At 43.5% G+C, this 24425-nt stretch overlaps 1 protein-coding gene and 2 pseudogenes across 5 annotated transcripts in view; all 3 read left to right on the forward strand.

The window, feature by feature from the left end:
• Elmo1 (engulfment and cell motility 1) overlaps window positions 1-24425 on the forward strand; it is a 530953-nt gene that overhangs the window by 192554 nt on the left and 313974 nt on the right. For all 5 annotated transcript variants that reach the window (XM_031359616.1, XM_031359615.1, XM_031359617.1 and 2 more), the window contains exons 9-13: window positions 7671-7822; window positions 10227-10305; window positions 14047-14097; window positions 15292-15414; window positions 17635-17766. In XM_031359616.1, the coding sequence (XP_031215476.1) occupies window positions 7671-7822; window positions 10227-10305; window positions 14047-14097; window positions 15292-15414; window positions 17635-17766 (537 nt within the window). The remainder of the gene's footprint in view (window positions 1-7670; window positions 7823-10226; window positions 10306-14046; window positions 14098-15291; window positions 15415-17634; window positions 17767-24425) is intronic.
• On the forward strand, window positions 4040-4187 carry LOC116082924 (annotated as a pseudogene).
• Window positions 21057-22082, forward strand: LOC116082719 (annotated as a pseudogene).

Here is a 24425-nt window from a genome sequence, read left to right on the forward strand (position 1 = left end):
CTTCTCTTTCTCCTCCTCTTCTTCTTCTCCCTTCTTTTCTTCCTCCTTTGTATGTGTGCGTGTGCACACACACACACAGACACACACAGAGCTAAGTGCATTCTCTTACTCATACTCAGGGTCATACTCTCTTCAATGGCATGAGACCACTATCTTGCACTATCCTCTGAGCTGCCCTCCTTGGCCTACTCAGCCTAGTTCAGTGATTCTTGCTTCCATCTGAAGCATATCCAAAGCCTGAGAAGCGGTTTTTTTGTTTTGTTTTGTTTTGTTTTTTGTTTTTTTGTTTTTTTTAAAAAAGAAAACCATAGAAGTTGAAAAATAGAAGGAACATGGTGAAATTTGATTTAAATGTATTTTCAAGGAAATGGTCATTGTTATGAGAAAGTAATAAAATTTTGTTTCTTTCAATGATATGAGTTAAGTGTTCAGAGACAATTTAGTTTTTAACTTGTTAAGATGATTCCAATTCACTTTAAATTAAATTTAAAAATCACATTAAAACTAAGGAAGCAAAAGCTAATAATTGTCCTGGCATTTTAAATCAAAATTGAAATATTTTTAGAGGCAGCATCTTTAGTATATTCTTGTTCTAATTTCTATTGCATTGCTACTCAGATAAGAGGGTTTGAAAAAAAAACCGAAAATTGCTTATGCTGTGTAAAGTTAACCCTTTTTATCCATCAGCTAGGCCAAATTCAGCATTCAGAGCACCTGGATTTGTGTGCAGGGCCTCTTCAGCAAAACTCAGCTTGAAAATACACAAAGCCAAGTAAAATATCAGTGCAATGCTCTGTCTTACAGGGGAAGGCAAAAAAACAGGCTTTGAGGACCTGGCCTACCCTGAAATATTTTCCATGCAGAGCAAACATTCAGGCATTTCTCTTCATTAACCTAACGAGTTTTACCTTTGGGAGAGATTTATGAGCATCTGCAAGGATAATTTAGAATTCCATAGTGCAGCTTTATGTTACCTATGGATGTCCTTTTTGCCATATTTTTAATGTTTCATTTATTTTAAAATTAAATTTATTTATTTATTCACTTTGCAACACAATATCAGCTCCTCCTCTCCTCCCAGTTCCCCCTCATGCAAGTCCTCCCCCTATTCCACCTCCAGGTGTCACCCTTTATCACCCCTCCCACTGCACATCAAGTCACTAGGAGACTAGGTACATCCTCTCCCACTGAGGCCAGACATGGATGTTCATTCAGGGGGTGCCCAGTCCATAGGCAGGCAGGCAGCAGGCTCAGGGACAGCCCCTGCTCCAGTTGTTGGGGAACTCTGCTCACCTGCTACATGTATGCAGGAGGCCTAGGTGGTCTTTGGTTGGTGGTTCAGTTCCTGAGAGACCCCAAGAGTCCAGGTTAGTTGACACTGTTGGTTTTCCTGTGGAGTCCTTGTTCTCTTCTGGTGTCTCAATCTTTTCTCCTGGTTTTCTATAAAACTCCCTGAGCTCCATCAAAGTTTAGGTATAGATCTCTCCATTTCTTTCCATTGGCTGCTGGGTGAAGCCTCTCAGGGGACAGTTATACTAGGTTCCTGTGTCTTCAAGCTCTATGGATGGCCTTTTGAAGTTTAGATAGCATTCAAGAAATTTGAGATTTAATCTTTTTTTTTCTCTCCTTGTTGATGCCACCTCTATTCTGTGTGTGTGTGGTTGGGTCAGGGGGTGAGGACGTGTCGGGATGTGTATGCATGTGGGTTGTGGGTAGGTCAGAGGTTATCTTTGAGTGTTGTTTCTCTGGAGATATCCATCTTGGTTTCTTTTGTGTTTAGACTGGGACCCAAGGCTTGCCAGTTAGGTTAGGCCAGCAGGCCTCAGGGATCTACCTGTTTCACTCTCCCCAGGGACATAATCATAGCCACACATCACTACACTTGCCTTTAAAAAAAAGATTTATTTATTTTATGTGTGTGAGTACATTGTTGCTCTCTTCAGATGCACCACACGAGGGCATTGGATCCCACTGCAGATGGCTATGAGCCACCATGTGGTTGCAGGGAATTGAATTCAGGACTTCTGGAAGAGCAGTCAGTGCTCCTAACTGCTGAACCATCTCTTCAGCCCTACACTTGGCTTTTCACATGCTGGGGATGTGCTGGGGATCAAACCCAGGTCCTCATGCTTGTGAGGCAAGCACTTTACCACCTGAGCTGCTGCTGCTGCAGCTCTGCCCTTAGCTTTTTAAAAGTTCCCCCAACATTACCCCTACTTACCAATTAGCATGAAATGAGTGTCCCGAAGAAGTCAAATGCACTCTTCTTACTCACCGCTCCAGTGTCTGTCTTCTGGATTCAGACTTGCTTTCACCAGTCTGTGCTGTTCTGAGCTCAGCTGGCTCAGTGATGTGGTGAGGAGAAGCTGAAAGGTACAGGAAGCACTGTTAACGTCGTGTGTGGGGGTGATGTAGCATAGTAAAATTTACCCAGGTAATCGGTAATCTCCCGTCGCTATACTCTCTTCTGTAGTTTATGAGCTGGTTACCAGGATGTTTGTACCTTCACTATCAAGGAGTTTGTCTCTAGTTTCCTGGAGGAAAGCTGTTAGTACATATGCTTAGATCACTTCCATCGGACCATGTAAGTGTCTGGTTACAACAACTGTCAGATAACACCAGAGGGAGGATGTCAGTTTCAAAGCCCAGCTCATGTTTGCCTTAGGACTGTGCGAGGACTCAAGCAAAGCGGGTACACACTTTACACCAGGCGTGTTCCTAACTCCCAACTGGGTTTATATAAGATGCTCATTAGGTGAAATGCTTTAGGGTTGCAGAAGTGATGGATAAAGGAGGAGTGAGCGTGAACAATTAGTTTCATGGATGAGACATACATACGAAAACATGGCACCTAGAAATGAAGTATGGCCGAAGATGCTAATGCCCGTAAATGAAAGCAAAGATGGGCGAAGATGCTAATGCCCGTAAGTGAAAGCAAAGATCATAGGTGATTTTACCTCTACTCAGCATCCCATTGTGTGTAGGAAAAAAATTAATATTTTCTGAAGAACTTAAAACATTTTTAGAGAAGGTGTACTTTATCTTAGAAAACATTTGAGAGTACTAAATGAATATTTTGAGGAAGTAATTGTTGTCAAAGGACATTTGTTGAAGTGAATGATAAATTTTCATTTAATGAAAAACTTGACAGGGCCTAGAGAGATGGCTCAAGAATTAAGAGACTGGGTGCTCTTCTAAAGGACGAGGGTTCAATTCCCACTAACCACACTGCTGCTTACACCCATCCATAACCCTAGTTTGGGGATCAAACACCCTCTCTGGCCTCTGTATGCATCAGGGACACAAGTGTTGCACAGGCACACATGCAGACAAAAGACCCATACACATAAAAAGAAAATTAAAAGTTAAAAATTGCTTGAGCCTTGCAAGCCAGATGTGGTGGCTCATGCTCTGAACTCCACTGCTCACCTCAGCATTTGAGAGGCTATGGCGAGATGAATGCTGTGAGTTTGACTAGCCTGGACTAGTCAGTGGATCCCTGGAAACCCTGAGCTACATAACAAGATGTCTCAGCATAAAGAAAGCAGTAGGGAGGAAGGAAGGCGTGGAGAAGGGCTGGGGGCTGGGGGTGGATTTGAGCACAGAAGAAACTTAAGGTGATGATGCTTTGGGGACAGTGGATTGGTGTTGTGTGTACACATGAAAGTGTGTCCGAGGGCAGGGATGGAGGATAGAGAACTAGGGATATTAACCAAAAATGATTATGGAAATTTGGAAAGTGTGATGGTTGACGAGAAGGAAGAAGCCAGGAGACAATGTGACGGTTTCCACACTATTTAATATTAGGCTCTGTTGCAATATCCAAAGGACGTGACCTTTCGAGTGCCAAGAAAAAACCATGTGCTTCGTAGTACATGCCCTTCTGTCTATCCCTGCTGAATTACAAGGAAACTAAAGTTAAAACTGGGTTGAGTCATGTTAATTGGTATAGTTCTCTAACTGTAGGTCTGAACCGCTGTGTTGTAAATGAATCTAGTAACGAATGAGTAAATACTGAAAGAATGAGGAAAGGAGATCAGCTGCCCTTAGATGCATCACAGCTGTGGCTGCTGTGTCACATGCACGTCTGTAGGTGGCAGAGAGGAGAGAAGCTGTGCCTACCCTCAGTGTTCTGACCTCTCAGTGTTCTGACCTACGTACATCTGAATGATGAGTATTCTAACACTCCATGAGAAAAGGAAGCCAGAGATGACTACCAGTCTGAAGCCAGGCAGGCCGAGAGAGTCTCCCAGGATGGGGAGCAATACAGAAACTAGAAGAACCTGGACCACAGGCAGGAGTGAGCCTGAGGAAGGGCCGCTGGGGTGGACCAGGCAGGGAACGAGTCTGAGAAAACCAGATGGGCACCATGGGGCCCAGACAGGGGTCTAGCCTCAGGTGACCTAGACTAGTCTGGCGCCATGCAGGACAGTGGTGGGGGGAGGCCAGATCATACCTGGTCATCAGAGATGACCCCTGTACCATAAGGCACAAGTAGGGTCTAGCACTTCTGAGACAACCCCAGACACTCAGAGACCCCGGGGGACCACTAAGAAAAGCAAATAAGTGGTGCAGAAATGGAAGAGAAAGAAAGAGAAGGATGTGGATACAATGAAGAGAGGCAGAGCTGGAGACTCGAGGGTAGTGAGTCTGATGTGAGAAGCCGGAGATGCCTCCTGGGACCACGGTTGGCTCCTGGCTTGTCCTGTCATTGGGGGTCATATCTGGCTCTGTGGCTCTAAACCAGCAAGGGTGTATTACTACCAGAGTCCTGATGGATGTCCCTGGTTTGGGTTGCTGCCTAGGTCCATGTTGGTGTCTGAGGGCTGTGCGGAACTGGCCCTATTCTTTGCCTGGACATCATGGGAGAGCTGGCCCTGCCCCAAGTCAGCTTAAGTACTCAGGAGAGTGCCCCTCTCACCTGCACATTGCTGGGATGGCAGGTGATCAGCTTTGAGGATACCTGAGTGTGGGAGAGCTGGCCCTATGGAGGAGTTAGAGATAGGCTTCTCTTCCCTTGGCCCTCATCAGCTGCAGCAGCTGGCAGACCTGGGTCTGGGGTCCTGAGAGCAGGAAAGCTGTCCCTGCCTCTCACCTGCTGTAGCACTTTGGAGAAGAGTCCTGCACCTCACCTGAGCTGGCCCTGTATGTGGGAGCTACAGGTGCACTGCCCAGAGGGTGTGAGTGCAGGAGAGCTGGCCCTGCCTCTTGTCTGTTAGGAGGTGGCTTGGATGAGGTAGAGATGCCCTCTTGCTTCCCTCACCATCGATGCTAGGCAGAGCTGGCCATGGCCCTCACCAGCTCCAACTCAAGGGAATGTGGGACATGCATATCACCTGGATGACAGGGTAGGGTTGCCCCTGGTTGCTGCTGGGGTTGCTGGTGAGCTGCCCCAAGGCTGTGAGATCTGGAGAGCCAGAGGGCTCACCAGCTCAGATACCTCGTAGGCCCAGATCCAGGGCTTTGAATTGGGCCACCCCAACATCTACTCTATTGATGAACTGCTTGAGTGCATGAAGAGGCCCGGTCCTACAGATCTGAAGCTACAGGATCTCCGTGACACAGGCAACAACAGGATATGAGAGGAGTCCCAGTGAGGTTCCAGTATTGATAGAGTGGCAGAAGTCAGATGGCATGTACCAGACCAATGACTCATTGCCATGAACATTTGCAAGCAAAGAAGTGTAGACAAAAGTGTATACTTTAGGACACATTGTGACACACTACAGCTTCTACAATGAGATTTTTACCTCTGGGGGTGGCTTGCAAGGGTGGAGAGCAGGTACGAGGGGAGGGAGAGATGAGTGGGATTGGGGAACATGATGTGAAATTCACAAAGAACCAATAAAAAGGGTTTTTGTTTTTGAAAAGTGTACCACAAAAAAAAAAAAAAAAGAAAAAAAAAAAAGAAAAAAGGAGACTAAGGATGAGGATGGAGGGATTTGACAGCATCAGCAACAGGTTCTTTGGAGGCAGACTCCCTGGACCCTACGGCACATCTCAATGAAGAGAGGAGAGCAGGGTAGCCAGCAATAAGAGAACTGGTGGAAAGATAATAAGAACCATTGCAATGATCTTTCCTTATGTATTTCCTAATACCAGATTGAAGTATTATGGTGGGATAATGACATGGGAGGTTGAAGGAGAATCAGGGCGTTTGTACTCTGTCCTAAAGGGACCTCAGCCATGGGAGCTGTGAGGGCAGTCGGACTTTTGTCAGTAAACAGTGGATTTAAAGAAAGAGAGGTGGTGTTCACATTGCAGATTTTGTAGATTGGACCAGATGTGAGAACAGAGGCAGGAGCTTGCCAGGGACAGTAAACACATTCGCCTGAGAGGAGCTGAGATGGTCTTTTAAGGATCTTAAAATTTCCACAGGCTTCCTGTAGTTTGTGCTTATAAAAACAGTTTGTGGAGTGTAAAACCTCCCGTTGCTGAACTCCTTCATTCCTTCCCATTGCCCGAGGTCCCCGTGGATCGGTCAGGAGAGAGTCAGCATGTGTCCCATCCCCGTGGCCCCTGAGCTAGTGACTGTGGCATGGTAGGTAGCTGGAAATGGCCAGGGTGCCTTTGGATTTTATCAGGTTCAGGAATGGAGGGGGTTTGGGGACAAGGGTGTATGACATGGCACAAAGGGAAGAAGTGGTGTTGACAGAGGAAGCCAAGTGTTTACCCATCATAGAATCAAGCCAGGCAACTTCTAAGCCATCCTTGTGTGGATGTAATAATCACTTTTTAATATGAGCTGTCAACAGACAGCAATAACTTTTAATGAGATCTCTAAAATAAAGCCTTTATGGTGCTCATGTGTTAAGATTGCATTGAGCCGTCATTCTAACCCTGTGCTCTGTCTCCTTCTTATGTTGTGATTTATTATATTTAGGCTTTTGCTGAGTAATTTCTTAGGGAATGTATTTTACATATTAAGCTATTATGCTAGCATCTCTAATTTAAATGACTTCTGTTTGCTACATCTCAGAGGGTTCAGAAAAATTTACTTTAGCTACAGGACACATCAACACACACACACACACACACACACACACACACACACACACACACACACACACACACAAATATCCAGAAGAATGGGCAGGTGCAGCGCATTGCCTGTTGAATTATGCTGACAAGTATGATTTATGTGATCTCCTTAAAAACATAATAGAAATACAATAAGAACCTAAAAGCCATGGGTCTGGTCTGTGTGGATGAAAGAGCAGCCTGAGACTTGGCAAGAATGTGCCATTGGCACTATTGAAGTTGCTGTCTTAACAGGAAAGCCATTCCTTGAAAGCTGAAACTCAGAGTAATAATCCTGGGAAAACGAGGGAGGATGGTCCTTTGAAGATGTCCCTTATAGAGGCCGCCAGTTACTGCTGAATCATAAGATGGGGAACTGTATTTTGTAATGATTAATGAACATCATTGACTCCATGCATTTCTTGCTCTTTTGCAGTACGTTTCCTTCTGAGGGTATTGTTCTTTATTGAGCACCCAGTTTCCTTTATTTGCTCCCTCCTTTCTCTCTCTCTTCCTCTCTCTTCCTCTCTCTCTCTCTTCCTCTCTCTTCCTCTCTCTCTCTCTCTCTCTCTCTCTCTCTCTCTCTCTCTCTCTCTCTTTTGCTTACCATCCGAGCATGAGAGTCATTTGTGACCTAATTGTGTTTTCAGATAGCAAGCTTTGTGAACAAGTCCGCCATAGACATCTCAATCCTGCAGCGCTCCCTGGCCATTCTGGAGTCAATGGTTCTCAACAGCCATGACCTCTACCAAAAGGTAGCCCAGGAGATCACCATTGGCCAACTCATTCCTCACCTTCAGGGGTAAGCATGCTAATGATTGTCACTCGCCGAATTCTTTGCTCACCATGCCAAAACTCTAATCACCCCGCAGAAGAAGGGGTTCCTGAAGCAACCCAGTCTGTGGCACTAGGCACTCTTGCTCTTTTTTTCTGGGAAGCAGTTGCTATGATGGCCTGGGAAACATTGTGAACTGGTTAAGTTACATGCACAAAATATCTTGACTTGGGAGCAAATTAACTACTACTCTTATTGGTTGTGATACATCCCCAGACCATACATCTCTCCTCTGAGCCTGGACTACAGGATACATTCAGCTTTGGTAAATTTTAGTAGACATTGTCGGAGTTTTACTTTTTATAAGACATAATAGGATACTTTCTTTTGTTAGGTTCTCAACAGTATCTGTGTTACCTATAGTATTACCTATGATATTTTCTGTGATACTGTGAATATTTTTATAATTGTTGGCATTTTAAGTAGTTAGTTACTTCAGGTTACATATTGAAACCTAATGTTTGGAGCTAGGATCCATGTATGGAGAGAGAATATGTGGCACTTGCATTTTTGAGTCCAGGTCACCTTAACTAGGAATTTTTAAAGTCATGCTTCTTCCAGCACCAAACTTCAGGCTTGATGAATAAAATAGTGAATGAACAAAAGACATGTATTATTTTCTTAAGAGCCTGAGTAAGATGTGGAGGTTAAACAGTTACCCTCAAACCCTGTCATCCTTGCGGAGGGTTTCCCATTTTCTACTCTTTGGTAAACTAGAAGGGTGCGTCTGATGATAACACTGGGAGGGACTGTGTTATGCTGTGTGGCTTCTTATATTTAAATATTGGTGAGTGCTGGCTGGTGACAGGAAACACAGTGAGCTAGCTCACATAAGAAGTGAGTTGGCTGGAAGGGTATGAGGATGTCCTGTAGTGTCTGGAAATGATTTAAGGTGATGTGTTTTAGGAAACATTTTGACTGGCATCAAGGTGACTCCCACCTTTGTTCTCTGAGGCCACATTTGCTTATTCTTAATAGTAAACCTGATTGAACCATGTGGGATGTGTGTAACCATGTCTAGGAGTATGGATCAGTGGGAATAGAAGGGTTAAGCCAGCAGTTCCCAAAACACTGAAGCTGTTTGCTTATGTTCATAGTATAAGCTACAAAGGTGCATTAGATGTTTAATTCATTTGGAGGTAAGGTGTGAGCAGAATTTAAAATTTAAGTCAGGGAAGCTGTGGACTTTGGCCTCACAGACTTACCTCAATCTCAGAAAGATGGGGTTTGTGTGTAGTTTGACTTAAAATGACATGGGTTTCACTGTCTCTTAATGGGAGCAATGCTGATTTCACTGTCTGGATTTCTATTTCTGAATCTCAGGGGTACAAATGTTCATTTACAGTACACTTAACTGAAAAAAAAAGAAAAAGAAAAGGCCTGTTGTTCGCCAAGTGCTGTGCTAAGGTGTGGTGTCTAATTCTGTCCTAGATAAAGCAGCCCTAGGAAACAGTGTCTTCCCTGAGTGTAGCTCAGAGGCTCTTGAGGCTTCTGCCTTGAGCCCTTATTCACTATTTACCACTTGGCTTCCCTTGGAATTTCTGCCCTCTTTCCAGTGAAGAGCAAAACTTTAAACAAAACGTTCCAACATTTACTACTCTTACAGCACTTGTGTTTGCCAACAAGTCTTTAGAATATGAAATGTTGCTATGGGAACAAAGCTGTTTTCTTTTAGATAAGCTCAGGAATACTGAGACATCTACAACTGCTCCCATACACGTACCAGGCATTGGACAGAAAATCACACACTCATGCATGTGTTTGAGTGTGTGCACGGGCGCGAGCACACGCGCGCACGTGTGCGCACACACACACACACACACAGATACACACACACACACACACACAGATACACACACAGATGCACACACACAGATACACACACACACACAGATACACACACATACACACACACATACACACACACAGATACACACACACACACACACACATATACACAGATACACACACACAGATACACACACAGATGCACACACACACACAGATACACACACATACACACACACAGATACACACACACAGATACACACACACACAGATACACACACACACACACACACACACACACACACATATACACAGATACACATACAGAGCCCACAGTATCTTGGCACTTGCTTTTAATTCAGATGAAGAAGAGAGAGTAAGCCAGCTGGTGTTGTGCAGTTCTAGGTGATCTCTTTTGAGAACTGCTATAATAGCAATTTTATGTCTACCCGTCCAGCCCAGGGATGGAGGGAATATGTTACTATGTCACCTGTGCTGCCAGCATTTGTGTGATACTGAGCCTTACCATGGCTGACTCAGGGCTAGCCTCTTCTGATTTCCTGTGTTGTTTGGGTCTTTACAGGACAGACCAAGAAATACAGACTTACACCATTGCTGTAATCAATGCACTTTTCCTGAAAGCTCCTGATGAGAGAAGACAGGTAAGTATCAGTTCTTTAGTACTAAGACTGTGATCAGGATGGGGCTAGGAACTCTCTTCTTCCCCTCTGGGAGTTCTGTCCACAGAATAGCCATGCTTTGAAGGCTAGCTGGGGCATAGGAGGGGAGAGTAGATGTAGAAATCATTTAATAAACCAGTCTAGCTAACAGTAGAATCCATCATAAATTCAGACTATTCCATCACTAACTCAGTCTCAGAAATATATTAGCAACAAGATGTACACTTTCTTATTGAAAGTTAATGTTGACTCTAATAGCCATTGAATTTAAAACTTGCTCATTATAACAGAGATAGTGTTAGAGTGTTTAAATTTAAAATATCTGAGTGATTTAGGAGAGTGAGCCCTGAAGATCAACATCCAAGTTCACAATGACCTATTTATGGATGTTCAATGGAGGCCTATAAAGTGGGATTCACAGTATCTGTTTACCTGGATGCCTCTACTTTGTATCAGCTGCCAAGGGTATACATCTTTATCTTATCTTGACTTTCAATGTAAAAGACCATTTGAGCTGGTCTACATTTGATATTGGCATTTTTACTAGCATACTTTTCATATGAAATGAAAGACATATTATTTTCACTTTATGAATGAGGAAGATGAGGTCCCAAAGGAGTAAAGAACCTGACCGGGTCACCAGAGTGGTGAGAACTAGAGCTGGAAGCCCAGCGTCCTACTTGATTCTCACTGCAAACAATTCCAGTGAGTGCCTGGCAATCACAGGATCCCAGAAGTCACGAGGAAACAAGGCCCACTTTCTCACTCTAATAGATTAAAATATTACCTAAGTATGTAGACCTTGAATTTTACCAAACACCCCCTTTAAAGATTGATGATGAAGCCTGGGACATTGTATCAATTCTACTACTGTTGAATAATTTGTTGTCCTGCTTGGGGTCATACAGCCATAACACTCCATTGTCAGTATTTTAGGATTTACTTAAATGTGTGAAATGAATTTGGAAGGAATAAGCTTTGGTGTCCCCTCTTGGGGCAGTGGTTGTGTTGTTCCTACCCCTTGGGGAATCCTTTCTTGCTGTGCAGATGGCGGGAATGTGCTCTTTGGCTTTGTGGGAGAATGCACATCTGCTGATTGACCGGATGGAATTTTTCCTTTCCTATTAAATGGAAGATGTGTTGAGAAGACGTCTCCTAAACTGCTTTACAAATACTTACTATGAGTATTATTTGAAAATAACCCTTAGTTAACAAATTCAAGATAAGGAAGGTTGAAAGACTTCTCATTGAATTCCCTGGGTGGACCCTCGCAGTCCTCACGCTCAAACACATTCATGGCATGGTTCTCTCTTTATTCTGTGTACATTTCTTTCACTTGTGCATTTTCCCACCAAAGGGAGCCATCCATCCATCCATCCATGGGCATTATTTTCTTTTACAGACCTATTTTCAAAACTAACAAAGATACTTGCGGCCGACTCCCCACGTCAGTTTACCTAGAGCTACATCTCCATGTGAACGTTTGTGTCACTCAAGGCTGTACTATTCTCCCTGAGAGTGCTCATGGTCGCTCAAACAGTACACTTAGAGTTGACATATATCCACGAGGAGGATAAGGAGACTTTTGTTTTCTCTCTAATCCAGCTCCTCCTCTGAAGGAGAATTGTATAAAACACTTTGGATTTTCTGTGAAGCCCTTTTGGTCTGCTCTGTGCTTAACACCATCTCTTGTGCGTGGAATACAAGAATGAAGCATCCTCTACGTCCTTGAGGGGTTCATTCAGAAAGACACTGTGGCTAAATCATTAAGAATCGTTGCATGATGAAGCTGTCTTATTTCTTCTAATCGTGTAGACCAGTGAGCTACATCCTGTTTTCCTGTTTGTGTTGTTCTGATAATATTGAACAGCACTTTGAAAATAATTTCATAAAGTTTTAAAAAATAATTAGAAGAACTGTGAGATTCTTTGGTCCGTGTGTTTATATGACCCAAGAGAAGAAATTTGAAGCAGAAGAAGCCAGTGGACCCCCTGTTTAGATGGAAAGAAAGCCTTCTTTTTCCAATGTGGAAGGGCTGGTCTTCTGGCCTGTCAGCTTGTGTCTGGGGGAGTGCTTGGCCTGTATTCTTGGTTTTAAGAGCCCAGGAGAGTACTTCATACTGAATTTGGACATTACTGCCACCTCACCATCCAGCATCTCCTGACAGAATATCCACCCTTTCCAGTGCAGTGGGTCAGCAGGGCGTGACACTGAAGCTGCCAGCTTCTAACAGTTGCTCTGAATTTCCATCCCCTCTTCTCTCCTGCTTGCTTTCCTTTCTGTGGTGGCGATGGCACCTTAGGTTGATGTAGAGAGCAATGTTGACATCCTTGATTGCCCTCTGACTGTAAGTCTCCATGTTTCCTTTGTCAGCCTCGATACCCGGGCCCTGCTTTCCCGTCTGCTCCTCCCCTCCCCTGCCTGTATGTCCTTTAGCTTCTCTCCCCATGCTCTTGATTCTCCCAGCTTTCTGCAAATTTACTTTAACCTTGGTAGAATTCATAGTTTTGCTTTGTAGTGGTAGTTCAGCACCTTCTACTTAGAATTGCAATGCCAAAATACTCCCCAGCAACCACATAAAAAAGAATATTTTGGTGTCTTCCTGAATATAAGCAGTATTTTTATATTCTTTGACAGCATTGAGCCTGTTGTTTTGTTTTGTTTTTTACTAACTTCCCCTTAGTACCTGCTGGTTAGTATTTGTAGCAACAATCTCAGAATCAGTACCCTTCCAGTTTACTTCCTGGACCTGTGATTAAACGCAGTGGCCAAAAGCATCTTGGGGAGGGAAGGGTTATTATTTCAGTTTCCAAGTTACAGTCCATTGCTGAGGGAAACCAGGGCAGGATCTGAAGCAGGAGCCACCGGTTTGTTCCCAAGCCCTTCATCAGCCAGCTTAACCACCTAGCCCTATCTACTTAGGGATATGACTACATGTATCAGTTAGCAAACAAGAAACTGCCTGGCACACATGCTCACAGGCAAATCTGGTTGAAGCAGTTCTTTAGTTAAAGTTCCCTTTTCCTAGATGTGTCACATTGACAACTGATATTAGCTATTGCAAGTCCATTTGATAAAGCCACCCCCAAATCCTCTATACCAGTCAATAAGTGCTACAGCCCAAAATACAGAACGGAGGCTTTGCTAAGCTAAGTGAGTGTGAACTCCAGTGCATAGCATCTGTCCAGTTGCTAACCTTCAATAATCCAGACTTCAATAATCCGGACTCTTGACACTCGTATAACTTCTCCCGCGCCTAGGGTCTGTGTTCTTCATTCTTAGCTTGCACAGATTAAAAGAACTGGCTTCAGCAGACTTTAAACTTTTGACTCTTAACATTTTTTTTTGGTTGATCTGCTTACTGAACACTGCTTCCTTTATAAGTAAATGTAGAAAGTTTTAAAAAAGCAACGATGATGAGAGCTGTGGAAGACACAGAGACAGTCTCAGAGGCGTGGAGCCACTTTTGTCTTTTGTAGTGTTTGAGTTTTTAGTTCTTTTCTAGAAAAAAGCAGAAATTAATAAAAAAAAATCATACTATGCTTTTGGTCCTGGATTTTATAATCCAAGTGGAATGTACAAAGATTAATTTGAATTGACCATTTCCCAAGAAATACTGCTGATATACAGTTAAGAAGCACACCCTAGGATGAGGTCGTTTCTGGCCATACGGAAGTGAGTCTTTCTAACTAAGCCTTTGTGGGCATGTTTTTTCTTTCCCAGGAGATGGCTAACATTTTGGCTCAGAAGCAGCTGCGCTACATCATTTTAACAGTGAGTACCAGTGCACTGAAACCACCGTGTTAGGGAGAAATGTCCTAGTTAGTGTCTGTGGGTTCTTCTGTGGTTCCACACTGCAGTTCGATTAGTAGGACCATCCAGGAAGGGAAAGTGTGTTTTAGAATGGGCACAAACAGTGCTTTGCTGCAGCTACTGCCTCAGCCTGCTCAAAGAGTCAAGGAAACATATTTAGTGCGCCTCCGCTTAGTTTTGCAGGCAAAGAAAATCAGAAACTCCCTGGCTCAAAAAATCCACCAGTATGAGCTCCTTTTGATGAGGAAGGTAGTTGGAAATATGGAAGGCTCTTGGAGAAAGGCTTAAAATTCAGTGGAAAAGAAGCTTGCAATGCCATCTTATCAGTGTTTAGATGAACAAAACAGAATGGTGGTTTTTTTTTTTTTTTTTTTTTTTTTTTTTTTTTTTTTTTTACCAGCTATTCACCAGTTATTGGAAGGAAGCAAGTTTAATATTTACCAAACTAACAAACAGCAACAGCCTGATCTGATGTAATTCTAGAGTTCAGCAAGCTTAACACACACACGCTTGTACGCTCGCACACACTCAGGCACTCATGTGCACACACGCGCACTCAAACACGCACACTTGAAATACAGGTTTTAAATTCTCTAGGTATGAAGTAGAAAACAGGTCAAAAGGCCACTGCCTTTTGAAAGACATTAAAAAGAAAGCTTGCTACTTAAAATTCCCTGATGGATTGGTACGATCTCCAAGAAGGAATGTGCCACAGCATAGGAGTCACATAAGAAGACAGACACAGGAAATAAGAGAACTGCAGGAAAATGAGGGATAAGGCCTGCACTATAGTTTCCTAGGGAAGGGATGCTTCCGAGAACATATTCGAGCCATGTGCCACTCAGGTTCAGGAATGGCTAGCTCGGTGATTTCTGTAGGCTACAGTGTTTATAGATTGTGTCTAGCCTCAGGTTCCCTGGCTTTGGGTGTTTAGGACACTGGGAAGGTGACCATAGCCCTCGTAGTTTGCATATGAAAGTAGTTCTGCTATGTTATCTGTGCAAACTGTTTGGGGCTAGGGCTTGAGTGTAGGTTCTGTAGGGTAAGGAAGTCCTCACAGGCCAGAATTTCAGAATCATGGCAAGAATTAACTTTGTGCTCTGAATCTTTTCTTTAATAATTTTTAAGAATGTAATTTGTCAACTATGTCTCTAGCATGTCATCCGAGCACAGCGGGCCATCAACAATGAGATGGCACACCAGTTATATGTTCTCCAAGTGCTGACCTTTAACCTTCTGGAAGACAGGATGATGACCAAGATGGACCCCCAGGACCAGGTGGGTGGATGCTCCACACAAATGTAATCGGAGACAGTGAGACAGTGCATCAAATGTCTGTCCTTTAGCTACCCTCAAATTGGGAGTGTTACATGATCTTAGAATTGTTTTATTGACATCTCAGAACTTGGATATATGGCTTTAAAGTTTAGGTGACCCTAGGGTCAGAGAATAAAATGTTATTCCATGACATCCCATACGCATGTATATTTTTCCTTTACAATTAAGAGCTTGAGGTTAAAGCCCTGGGCTCTTGACCATACTACATTAAGCGAGGTCAAGTTCCCATACAACTGAGGGCATGCAAGGCCATGCGTGGCATCGATTCCACAAATGGAAGTGGTTTCCATTCTCCAATAACTAAGACCAAAGGCAGCTCTTGCTTTTCCCTGGTGCACTTTCATTTCTAGGCTGGTGTTTTTGTTGGCTGGCTAGTTTTGCTAACTCCCTGCTACCTCTGTCACTGTGTACAAAACACTCTGTTTCCATCCCGAAGGCTTTGGGGGAGCTTCCCTGCATGAGGAAGCAGCTGGGAACCCTGCCCCCGCTGCACACATTTTCAACTCAAGCAGTGGTGCAGCTGTGGAAAGGAAAACATTCATTATTGGCACGTGAGGGCCTGATCTATTGCAGATGCTGAGCTGTACGTGTGGGGTGTGTGGCTGCAGCAGCCCTCTATTCATCATGGTGGGAGGCCATGTGAGTAAGCTTGACGGAGAAGCTTGCATAGGCCAACGATTGTGCCCCAAGCTTTTTTCCAGCAGGCCAAGCTTGGTAATCCAAGAGAGACAAGACAATTACTTTGTCACTTGGAGTGAGGGAGATCAGTGCTCTTAATACGGAGCAACACTATTTGTAAACTCTTTCTCTTATTTATTGAAAAAAAAAAAGCAAATAGCATAATTAATCATTTTAACCATTAACTACATTCACATTGTTATAACCTCCCTCTGCATTTATCTCCAGGCCAAATTTTATTTCTGTGCCCATTGAAACCATATTTGGTCCTCCTCCCTGTTCCTTCCACCCTTTCTGGCTTTTTATAAACGACCCCTCTGCTTCCTGGTTTTATTCAGTTGACTCTACTAGGAGGACCCGAAGGGTAAAAATAAAAAAGATATCTGTTGCTTTCTATCTAGCCTGCTCTAGTCAACATATTTACATTTTATTATAATTTCTTTATATTTTAGATTATAACATAGTTAATTACAATATTGCCCCCCTCCTTTCCTTCCTCCAGCCCTTCCCATATACCCACCTCCCTTGCTTTCACATTCACAGCCTCTTTTTTTTTTTAAGGTGTAGTTACATATGATTGTATGTATCTGTATGTGAACTCCTAAATACATAAATACAACCTGCTCAGTCCACATAATACTACTTGTATGTATGTATGTATGTATGATTTCTGGGCTGACATTTGGTCTCAGATGTGCAGTTGATGGACTCCCCCCACCTGTACCGCTCCCCCGGAAGACTATTTCTCCTACTATTAGCATGCCTTAGTTACCTTCTTCCTCCCCCTTCCACATTAGCACGTCTGTTGGTGTCATCCTTGCTCACATGGTCTTTACGGAGCCACACTGGTGATACTTCGTAGGTGCAGCTTCCCTGATATTTCTAGGAGACACAGTCTCACGCTGAGTCTGTAAGGTTCTTCCCTATGTTAAGATGTTAGTAGCTTGCTTCTGGCTACGGCTAACCACATCCCACTGTGGGTCTACGCCACACTCAGCCTTGGAAGAACACTTGGCATTGTTTCTGCCTTTGGGCTCTCCCCTTTATTTTTATCTTGTGCTAGTTTCCACGAAGTCAGGCCTTGATCGAGTGAGAGAACTCTCCTGGTACAAATAATTGCTCAAGGACCACGTGGACCTCTAACTTGATTCAAACAAAGCATCGCTCCAACACTCTTCAACTTAGCCTTCGTCAATAATTGTCCTTCCATTGTATTGGGGGCTTTTACGTAGGACTGCCCTAGACGATATTTACCATTGCTCCAAATGACTTGGCTGAGAGAGAGATTAATGCCGAGCCTGAGCAGAGAAAGGAGTCTGAGTTCTAACCAAGGACGTGACTGATCTTTTTCTCTCTTCTGCTTTGCCTGATGCAGGGATTCATTTAGACTCTGGGGAAAGGGAGGGGGTGTCTTCTGTCACACACAGTGAAAGCAGCTTTCTTTCTTTCTGCTTCTTTTATTCCCCTCTCTAACTCCTTTAGGCCCAAAGGGACATCATATTTGAACTTCGAAGAATTGCTTTTGATGCGGAGTCAGAACCTAATAACAGCAGCGGCAGCATGGAGAAACGCAAGTCCATGTACACCCGGGATTATAAAAAACTTGGCTTCATTGTAAGTACTCTGTCTCCAGTACTCTCTCCCCTTCGACCCTCCCCGTCTGACCTCAGTCCTATCGAACGTGTGGTCCTCTTGTGCTTTACAGAATGGTTTCCACATTTCCAGATGTTTAGCTGGTTTAAATAGGATCACATGGAAATCTCTTCTGGCTGCGGTGAAATGGAATAAGTTGCACAAGTGTGACTAATACTTCGATTGTTTATCCAGTTCTGATTAAGTGAAATGGAGAGTAGTTAGGCTGGAATGCATCGAGCCTTCCTGAGCCTCCTTCGAAAGCCACTGTGGTTCTCTCGAGTGGGATGAATGATGACAGTTCTAGGAGGCTTCTTATTGGCTAGTGATTAGATTACTCAGATGCATTGAGTCCAGATCTAAAGAAAGCTGGAAGTCTCCTGGAGTTGGATCATGATGAGATTTATATAGTTTATATCCTTTTTAGTTTCATCTTGCTTCAAATGTTAATGGGTTGTATCTTACACACACACACACACACACACACACACACACACTCTTCACATATCAGAACACAATGCGTCTTGAATCTAACCTGCCGTTATGGTTGCTGCCTGCTTATAGCCAGCATCACCAGTTTGAGAGTGACCTTTAGCTGACTTGAAATTCTGCAGTTATTATATTAGCTTTCCATTTTAACCTCCATCATAAGTGTTACAAATTAAGATGTTGGCTTGAGTGGTTGGAAAGCACTAGGCAATAGTTTTTATTTCAGATACACCTTTCCGGAAAACACAAAACAAAACAAGCCTCAACTAGGGTTTTAATTGCTGCCAAGTTGCTTTCTATAAGAATCTAGCAATTGGCTTAGCTTTTTATCTAGAGTGTGTCAAAGTGACCATTTTTTTCAACTTTTTAATAATGTCTCTTCAATTTAAACATGTTCAAGCTATTGATTTTATAGTGTTAATGTCTTTCCGAATAAAAGAATTTATTGATAACACATTCAACTTCGTAGCTAGTTGCAATGTTTACTACATCATGTCATATCTTTGGTTTTGACAGTCCATCTGACACTGTAGATGAATTGAGTTGACTGGTGAGACTTTCTTGTGTCTTGCTATCTTTGATGCCACCTCTCCACCTTTGTGTCATTCCTTTCTGAGACATGCGGCCCAGTTAAGGTGGACAGCATCCACTTCCCACTTTGCCTTTGCCTTCTAAGCCTACTCTCTGGGTTGGGAGATAAGGCATAACTACTTCACATGGAAGCAGCGCCGATCGTCCCATCTTTTCTACCCATAAATCGTCAAAATCGCCATGTGGAGCTCAGCCTGGTACTACCTGGGATGGATTTCACTTGAATCATGTACGCACTCTCAGATAAGCCCTCTTTCTGTGTACTGTTCATCTGCCCAAGGCCTTGGCAGGCCTACAGTGCAGCCTGGAGGCCAAAGGATGCTGGGTTCCTCTGAAGGTGAAGTGGGTGGGAGGCATGAAGAATCAACCTTGGTGCTTGCAGCCTGTGTACTTACATCACAAGCCAAGGGTGACCCACTTTCTTCAGTGTCTGTGTTCTCTGTCCGTGCATAATTGGTAAATCCTGACCCACTTTGGTTTTCAAGTGTAGGCAGCTCTTGCCCTTCTCTGTCTTGGAGTGTTCTGTTTCCTGAGTATGTGATGGGCAAGGGTGGAGTTTTTTCACTGAAAGTCAGCTTGATGTGACTCTAAAGACTCTCAAATTTATGTGGCCCTTTCCTTGAAGACTCAGAAAGTTATTTTAAGGGTGGGGAAAAAAGGCATTTGCTAAAGAATAGCCCAAAGGGAGCACCGACTTCCTGGATTTTGTTCTACAATTTTTGGACTTTCATTTTTAAAACATTTTTAGAAAACTATCCCCAGGCTTAGGTCCCGGTCTTACATCAGAGGGTTGAGAAACTGGAAAGACTGTTGAGTAATGTTCTATGCAGAAAAGGAGCCAACAGTCATGCATTTCACTGGAGAATGCGTGGCCAAGGCTGAAACACGCCTAAGCACAGACGCACGGGTTCCTTCTGCCACCTAGCGGCTGTTCTGCAGAAATGCTCCAGGCTGCGCACCACGGTCTCAGCAGACGCGTGGTGAGTTCTTTCTGTGCCTTCAAAGCAAACACCATCCTGCCTGTCAAACTCGGAACTTGGAAGATCACCGAGAAGCTTGGATAAAATTTGATTTCCTTGGATAACGATTAAATTTGTAGAAAGAATTTAATTTCTTATCTTGTTTCTCCCAGGTAGACAGAGCCCAGGAAACAGTAAGTTAACAGGCTCTTAGAGTCCATACAGGCCACATTTCAGCTTCTGTTTTCCTGCTTCCAAGCCATGGGCTAGGAAACCTACCTTTTAATATATCTATGATTGATTCCCTTGACTGCAAACTGGTCACAACTTTTTGTGTTTCAAAGTCACCAAAGCAGACAGAGATCTTAGGCACCCTGGAGCCTCCCTTCATTTTAGGAAGTACATGTCTTGGAAACCACAGGCAGAGTTTTGAGTTCAGAGTTCTCTAGAGAACAGTAGTCCCTGGTGTGTGTGTGCGTGCGTGCGTGCGTGCGTGCATGCATGTGTGTGTGTATGTCTGTGTGTGTGTGAATTTATTAAATGAGCTTAAAGAATACAGCTAAGTCATACTCAAGAAGCTGAGAGCCTGGCACTTGACTTGGTCCTGACTGTCATCATTCATTAGAGCAGTGATAGCCAGTAGTTGTCCCATTTACATGGTGAGGTGCCTCAATAGTCCCAGGCTAGCACCAGAAGACTGGCATGCTCCTGGAGAGAGCCCACCGGTCCCTTGTCCATAATGAAAGCTATTGGAAATGCTGCTTCTGCTGTCAACCAAGACATTAGCAGAGACATACCTGGGAAAATCAACTCAGCTGTGTGAGGGAGGCCAGGCTAGCCAAAGGCTTACTCTTTAAATCTGGGATACTAAGAGACAGTGCTCTCCACTGTGTGTGTGTGGGTGGAGGGTTGGGGGGAAGGTTTGGACTTATCTTCCTACATCAATCAAGGCTGCTGAGACAGGTATGTCAGTGAGAATCCTTACATGGCTGATTCTAACTTGAGGCAACTTGACACTGAAACCTACAATAACACCAGTATAGAAGGGGCTGCTGTTTGAACAAGGCAGAAAGGACAATTTTTTTTTTTAAGGATGACAATTTAATGGAAGAGGTAGATGGACTTCATACTCCTTAGCTCAGCACCCCCAAAGGAACAGGCTTTCCTAATAAAATAATTCCAGAACACACACACACACACACACACACACACACACACACACACACACACGCTCATTTTAAGACAGGGTCCCATCTGTCACCAGGAGTCTTCATTAGAGTGACACCGTCTTCAAGCCCCACGTGGCAATTCCTGATGCACAACCGTGATGTTCAGAGAAGACAGGACGACCTGGAAATCCAACTACTTCCTTAAGACCATCCAACTTTTGGATGATTACCCAAAATGCTTCATTGTGGAAGTGGACAATGTGAGCTCCAAGCAGATACAGCATATCAGCATGTCCCTCCAAGGGAAGGATGCGATGCTGATGAGCAAGAACACCGTGATGCACAAGTCAATCAAGGGGGCATCTGGGGAACAACTCAGCTCTGGAGAAACTGCTGCCTCACATTTGGGGGAACCTGGGCTTCGTGTTTACTAAGGAGGACCTCACTGAAATTAGGGAAATGCTGCAGGCCAATATGGTGCCTCCCTGTGAAGTCACTGCTCCTGATCAGAAGACCGGTCTGGGGCCTGAGAAGACCTATTTCTTCCAGGCTTTAGGCATCACCACTAAAATCTCCAGAGCTACCACTGAAATTCTGAGTGATGTACAGCTGATAAAAACTGGAGACAAGGTAGGAACCAGTGAAGCCACACTGCCAAACATGCTGAACATCTCCTCCATCTTTCAGCTGATCATCCAGCAGGCGTTTGACAATGGCAGCATTTATAACCCTAAAGTGCTGGACATCACAGAGCAGACCCTGCGCTCTTGCTTTCTCGAGTGTGTCTGTAATGTGTCCAGCGTCTATCTGCAGATCAGGTACCCAACTGTTCCCTTGGTGCCGCATTCCATTATCAATGGGTACAGGTGGGCACTGGTTTTGTCTGTGGAGACTGAGTACACCTTCCAGCTTGCTGAAGAGGTCAAGGCCTTCTGTTTACCTTGGCTAAGAAACTAAACTAAGAAAAAAAATTTAAAAATATATGGTTTTCATCTATTGCAATTTGCACTAGTGTGAGAAGTTTTAGACATTGCCTTTAACTTTTCAGAGTTATTTATTTATTTATTTTTTGAGACATGGTTTCTCTGTTTAGCCCTGACTGTCCTGGTACTCACTCTGTAGACCAGGCTGGCCTCGAACTCAGAAATCCGCCTGGCTCTGCCTCCCAAGTGCTGGGATTAAAGGCATGTGCTACCACTGCCCACAGAGTCATCATTTAAATAAAAAAGAATAAAATAAGAAAATAGAAACAATAATAAGTGATAGGAAATATATTTCGTCAGAAGTAAGCTTTATGTGCAGCTGTTCAGGAGCATCTCTGTCTTCTTGAGAGATTGGAGGTAGTCATGCAGCTACACAAGTGTGATTATACATAGTTCCAGCTGTGGGGCTTGCTGTCTTCCTGAGAGTAGATGGCAGGGAGTCAAGTGAGCTCTGTTTATGTTTTCCTTCCTCTCTTTGCCTCCCAGTCCCCACACTGCAGAAGCTGTATCATTGCTTTTCAAATGCCTTTAGATGTAAGTGCCACCCAGAGAGAAAACTCGGTGCCTGAGTTCAGGTTGTTCACACTGCTTCTCTCTCTCCCTCTTAGAGCACATGGCTAATGCAAATCGATTCTCTCTTGTAAGTCTTCAGACGAAGTATTTGGGTATAGCTCAGTGGTAGAGCATTTTCAATCTGCATTTAAAGGAGTGGGTTCAATTTCCTGCAAGATGCTAATTAGTAAATACATAAATAAGAATGAGGGAGGTATAATATCCAACTGTCAATAAGTTGTGTATACCTAATTATAAGACAATTAATAAATTGTTCAGTGATGGTTAGTGCATGGAAACAGTGCAGGAATTAGATATTTTTACTATGAACTTATGAAAGCTACCACTGCTCTTATTGAAATGGGGCCCAGTGACTCACACCACTGTGACATAAGATGGTAGGAAAAGTGGAAACCATAGATTGTCCCAGGCCTATGGAGAGGATATTCTGTGCCCTTGGTAAACTGCTGATCTTTGTCATGTCCAGTGTTTGTCACATAGAAAGAAAAAAGTAGAGTTGACTTTGAGAGTGAGGGAAAGATTATAATGATTTTTAAATTAAAAGGGAGGTTTAAACACATAGTCAAATCTCATTATTAATGGATTCCACACTTGAAAATTCTCCTATTTATCTAACTTTACTTGTAACTGCAACATGAATATTCAACGTACTGTTATTCTTGGATGCAAGTAGCTGTCGCTAAGCTGCTTGGCATCTGTTTGGACACAACCCCACTGACAGTGTGCAGACTCCTGTCCCAGTCCTCACACTGGAGGCAAACCTGCTGCCGCTGCTCTCAGCTTGCATTCGCTCATCTCTGTCATCAATGTTGCTGCTTGAAATGGCACAATCCTGAAGTTTTGGGTGAAGTTCCTAAGTAGACGGGGTCTTTGATGTGCCATGTGGAGAAACTGCAGAATATTTATTTTAGGTGAGTTTCCTATAGGAACGGATTATAATGCCTGTTGGCTATGTGTTAAATGAAAGTAATGAAGCACAAATATTAAATAAGATGTCTTTTAAAGAGAAGGGCACTTGATCTTGGCTCTATAGGACTGTATAGTTAACAACAATAACAAAATGAATCTAGTGCTGTGCTGTACTGAGGAGCCATGCAGTTGTGAAGGTAGACTCTGTAATGACGAGTGAAGCATAACCAAGATTGCTTAGTGGGTAGGGTGCTTGCTGCCAAGCCCATGTACCTGAGCAGGAAGGAGTCCCTGAACCCACAAGGAGGGAGTGACTCAAGAAGGTTGTCCTCAGAGCTCCCTAAGTGTCTCACATACGAGTGGCATATGTGTGCTCACACATATAACACTCAATGATTTTTTTTTTAAATTGAGATATCATATGTACTCCTAATAAGGAGAATCTGGTTTGTTTGATTGTCCCTGTTGTGTCAGAGAGCTGTTTCCTGTTTGTAGAAAATGGAGAAGACATGTACCTCTCTGAGTTATAGGGTTTTTGTATACACTGCATGCTCTTAGAACAGTCAGAAATGTGGGGTGGGGAGGACACTATACCTTACAGTGCATTGATTAAGTTATTTTAAAGCAGAAATTTCTTGCAGTTGCTGATAAACTAATATCATAACAGTGCAACTGTATGGAATTTTCTTTCAATCTATTGTAGGTCAAGAGCTAGCAGCTTGTCTTCTGTTTTAGCATGGTATCCAACAGGGTATTGTCAGGTCTGCACACTGCCAATGTGACTCCCACTCTTTGAAAGCAAGGATGACATTAGTAAGAGTGGATGGCACACTTGTCGACGAAATTAAGCCATGACACTTTGAGCTGAGGCCTCACCTTTGTCGTGTGTGTCTTCCTTTAACATGAAGGAATTTACGGAAAGCACAGTGTAGAATGAGCTTTGCTGAGAATCAAGCCATTTTCCTACC

The sequence above is a fragment of the Mastomys coucha genome, unplaced genomic scaffold, assembly GCF_008632895.1.
Source record: "Mastomys coucha isolate ucsf_1 unplaced genomic scaffold, UCSF_Mcou_1 pScaffold7, whole genome shotgun sequence".
In the NCBI taxonomy this organism is placed as follows: Eukaryota; Metazoa; Chordata; class Mammalia; order Rodentia; family Muridae; genus Mastomys; species Mastomys coucha.